Here is a 4,149-nt window from a genome sequence, read left to right as displayed (position 1 = left end):
GTGTTGAGAGCCCTAGATGCTGCCTGAAACCTTTTATGGAATGAAGGATAGAAACTAGTGGGTTTGGGTTTGGCGGGCTTTTTTTTTTGGTACCATTTTATTTGACTAATCTCCACAAGACTTTGGCAAAAACATATTCACCCAGTCATAGTGCACACAGCTGAAAAATGACCCTGGGGTCCAAGTCTCCAACTTGTCCTTAATGCCCTCCTCTTCATGCTTGTGAGATGACCAGACCACAGAAAACTGAAGAACAAACCCCATTCCCAAGCCCCCACCCCTAGACTCTCTTTACCCCAAGGTGAAAAATGTTTAAAAAAAATATTTTTTAACTCAGAAATTGTGAATTTTTTTAATACAGTACATGCATTTTAATTACATGTAAACAAACAAAAATTCACGACTACATCAAAAGAATTACATTAGCAATACACAATCAAAGCAGATTTCCAGTTAAATATAGAAAAACGTGTGGGTCCATTGGGACCACCAGATCTGCATCCCCTGACCATATTTCTTGACACATCATCCTTGACAGCAAGAGGAAATTTAAAGTTGAAATAGAAATAGAGAAAATAACCCACAGACTTTTTTTTTTTTTTTTGCCTTGTCTTTCGACTTGAAGCTTGAATGACATCCAGTGACAGCACATGTTAAGGGGAAACTTAATTCCATTAAAAATATTTCATAAACTTCCCCACTCCCACTACATACACACATACTTAATTAAAATTTGGAGAGAGGCAAATTGATCATTTAGAAAGGAAAATTATTCAATTGAAATAACTTATGAGAAATAATTTGTCTGAAATAACAGCTCTTCCCTCCCTCCAACAGCTTCACATCCCAAAGGCATCAAATATTAAAAGTAACAACAATTCTAGAATACTCCTTGGTGATACAGCCCCTTTGGGTACTTTATAACACTCCAATTAGCCAGAGAGACTTATAAATAAGTAGAAAACATCATGTCCAAAGGGAAGACCTATGATCTACCAAGTTTATACAGGGAGCCAAAGAGCTGGGAAGAATTACTATTTAGAAATAGCTACAAATAAACCATCTTCTCTATGCCTCCTGTGTAAGAGAAGATTTTCAAGGCTGAAAAATAATTCTCTGCTTTCAATTCGCCCACTTGAGCAGAACATCGCCCTGGCCCAGAGGGTGGGAAGACCAGGCCTGCAGAAAGCAAGACTGAGTTGAAACCCCTCCTTTATCTGCCACCTCCAGCCCTAAGCCCCAGCCCTCCTGTAAGATAACAAACCCTGGAAACAAAAGTCAGAAATTGGGGACATGTATTTTTTTGGTTATTTTCATTTTATCTTTATTTTTGGTGTTTTCTGTCTGTCTCCAGATTTGTCTAATTTCTTACTCGCAGAAGAAGTCAATATCCTGGGGAAAAAAACAAAAACAAAAAAAGATTGAACTGAGTAGGCAGGGCCAGAAAACTGATGTAGGTTCTTTATTTAAAATCATACGTGATCTAAGAGAAATTTGGATTTAAAAGAAGTAAAAGTTGAACCCCAAAGAGTATAACATAATTATCACTTTAAGTCAAAAACTACTTAAAATGAAGGTTCTCAAATACCCTTTTAATTTATGGTTATTTGACACATTCAAGCTCACTGCTAAGAAGCAATGACAAGTGAGTCCCGTTTGTGTAGGCTGGGCAATGTTTTGAAGTTATTTCTCACAGCAATTAGCTCCAGGAGAATCGCTTCAAAACAACCACCTTGCAAAGTAGCTCAAAGGGGATCTTTTGTTTCTGTCCTGGGTTTACGAGACCCCAGGGCATTAGAAAGAGTATAATTTGTTTCATACATAAGTAAAGTCTATCTACCACAAAAATAAGGCATTCAAAGATTTTTCCAGAATGTTTTGATTTTATTAAATACAGGTGCTAACTTTTGTCTCAGCCCAGTTCTTTTAGTAAATAAATATAACCATCAGTAAGAGTCAGCTAATACCACTTTGATTTCTTTCTTTGTGACATGGACTCCTTTCCAGGATAACTTGCATCCAAAACAAAAAGTGATCAGTGGAGCAAGTTCACTAATCTTTCAACATCTGGTAGTAGGTATAATGCTCCCTGAACCACACCATCTCAGAGAAGTCACCATTGGAAGTTGAGTGCTTTGGTTGATACATTGGTAAGTTGCATGATGTATTTTTAATACCAGCCTAAATTATCCCAGGAGCTCAGTCTTTCTCTGGCCACCTCTGTGAGGCTTACCGTGGTAGGGACTTCCTTGGTGGCTTCCTGGTACACGTGTTGCTCCTCAACCAAGTTGCTGGGGAAATAACCCACGGTTCCCATCTCATCCTCATGGCGATCGCCGTAAACCTGAGTGCCCAGAAGCGTAACAGTCAGGGGAAAGCTGATGTGAGTCTTCTAGAAATCCTCAGGCATCCTCCTTGCTATTAATGAGAATTACGTGACTGCCAATGTCTCGCTTTTCCCTGTGGATTCCAGCAGGCTGGGAGTCAAATCTGAAGTTCACTTGTAGCAACTAAGTTAATCCACAGAAATCGTGTATCTATTCTTTTGTGGCCTGGTCTTACTGGTCTCACTAATTTAGTATTCCTTTATTTTATGCAATCTTGTGAGCTGCCTGAATCTTTTTGGAAGCCATAAATAAATAAAATCAGTACATTTTTTAAAAAAGTAAATATACACTTTTATTTTAAAGGACTCATATTTCTCAGTTTTTAAAAATTCAAATAAACAGATACTTGACTGAATTTAAGATTTAGTTCTGCATCACTTGAAAATCTATCTGTGGGGCTGCAGATGAGGACGGTAAATCAATCCCGCTTCATCCCTCCCCAGGGCCCACTCCTGCATGTTTTTACTGAAGAAAGCAGATTCTTTGGCATTAAAGAGTGTGCTAAAGTTTCCTTAAAAATATTGAAACATAGACTGACTGCCAACACACGTGCCTTTTACTTGGCAAATCCGCTCAAACATTTTTGAATAAGATTCAAACTCTGTGGAATGTTCAAGCCTCTACATGTTTGATTGGTTTTTCTTGCCAAAACATCACATAAACCTACATTTGATTTTTTTATGAAATTATCTTTGTTTCTTTAAAATGCAATAAAAGCAAATATACATGAATTTTTGCATTTGCATCTACAACCTCTATATTGTTCTTAACTAGTTTTAAACGTTAAAATGTACTGAAGATAGGGAATAGAGGAAAAATTAAGAGCAACATATGTCAAGATGTGTGTGTATTTTTGATAATCTCATCTTACACTGCCAGCCCAAAATTCTCCAGCTTGATTTTCTTTTACCAGCTTTGAGTAAACATAGATCTGCTGCCCTTTTTTAACGTTAATAAATCTACAGTCTGGGGCATTGTAATCTTCTTGAGCTCTGGCCAGAGAAATAGTATCTGGAAGAAAAAAACATTGAAATGACTACATTTTAGGCTCCTGGATTTTATAACAGTAAAAAGACAGGGCAAACCAGAAAACTAGGAAATCAGAGTGACTAATCCGTCCCAGTTTACAGCTCGTGTTCAATTCAAGAAGAGTAAGATATCCAAGGGGTTAAAGCTACATCCAACAGAATCTTAGCCAAGGGAACTCTCCACAGCAAGACGCCAAAGGACAGACCAGGAGACACAGTGCCAATCACATGCACATTACAGAAGAGGCACTTCCAAGTACAGTCAGATTTTATGCTGTTAGAGGTATTTTTTCAATTACATAAAAGAAAGATAATGAAAGGCATAAAAAAGTCCTTACAGACACACTCGTCATCTGCACAGAGCTTCTTGGAAGCAAGTCTGTCCATAAATATTCCATGCACGGCACACACAGCCACAAGACCTGGGAAGAAAAGTTTCAATAGTCTTGCCATCTTCTTTTTTTGCTGTTTTGCTGCTGCTGTTTGGGTGGAAGTAGAAACTCACTCCAGTGGTTCCTGTCTTTTATGTGAAAGCCAGACATCTGGGTAAATGCCCCCGGCCAATGAGAAGGTGTCTACCATTCCCCTGCCTTCATAACAGCTGCTGGCCTCCAGGGGCTATCTGGCATCTGATTTTCCAAAAAGACTCAAACTCTGTGTCTTTTTTATACACAAATAATATCCACAATGGCCCGTTGTTAAAGTCACTTTCACCGTGGTTTATCGCATCAGCA

The 4,149-nt window shown here is 38.3% G+C and overlaps 1 protein-coding gene across 1 annotated transcript; it reads right to left on the bottom strand.

Annotated features, from left to right (window-relative positions):
- Nucleotides 1-338: 338 nt before the first annotated feature.
- Nucleotides 339-3,934, bottom strand: OTOR (otoraplin). Its single transcript, XM_058562158.1, has 4 exons — nucleotides 3,754-3,934; nucleotides 3,259-3,398; nucleotides 2,234-2,344; nucleotides 339-1,392 (listed from the first exon to the last, which is right to left on the bottom strand). The coding sequence occupies exons 1-4, from the start codon at nucleotides 3,866-3,868 to the stop codon at nucleotides 1,369-1,371; spliced, it is 390 nt and encodes a 129-aa protein (XP_058418141.1). The 5' UTR covers nucleotides 3,869-3,934; the 3' UTR covers nucleotides 339-1,368.
- Between the last annotated feature and the right edge of the window lie 215 nt (nucleotides 3,935-4,149).

Source organism: Diceros bicornis, chromosome 19 (genome assembly GCF_020826845.1).
Source record: "Diceros bicornis minor isolate mBicDic1 chromosome 19, mDicBic1.mat.cur, whole genome shotgun sequence".
Taxonomy (NCBI): Eukaryota; Metazoa; Chordata; class Mammalia; order Perissodactyla; family Rhinocerotidae; genus Diceros; species Diceros bicornis.
Note: the sequence above shows the minus strand (reverse complement) of the source record. Positions and strands in the feature narration are given on the sequence as shown.

Bases quoted from the DNA above. Each gene is read 5' to 3' on its own strand.
- OTOR (XM_058562158.1), bottom strand. From the start codon at position 3,868: ATGGCAAGACTATTGAAACTTTTCTTCCCAGGTCTTGTGGCTGTGTGT. The intron at 3,399-3,753 runs GTAAGGACTTTT...TTTTTCTTCCAG, and splicing joins TGCAGATGACGAGTGTGTCT to ATACTATTTCTCTGGCCAGA. The intron at 2,345-3,258 runs GTAAGATGAGAT...CTGGGCACTCAG, and splicing joins GAGAATTTTGGGCTGGCAGT to GTTTACGGCGATCGCCATGA.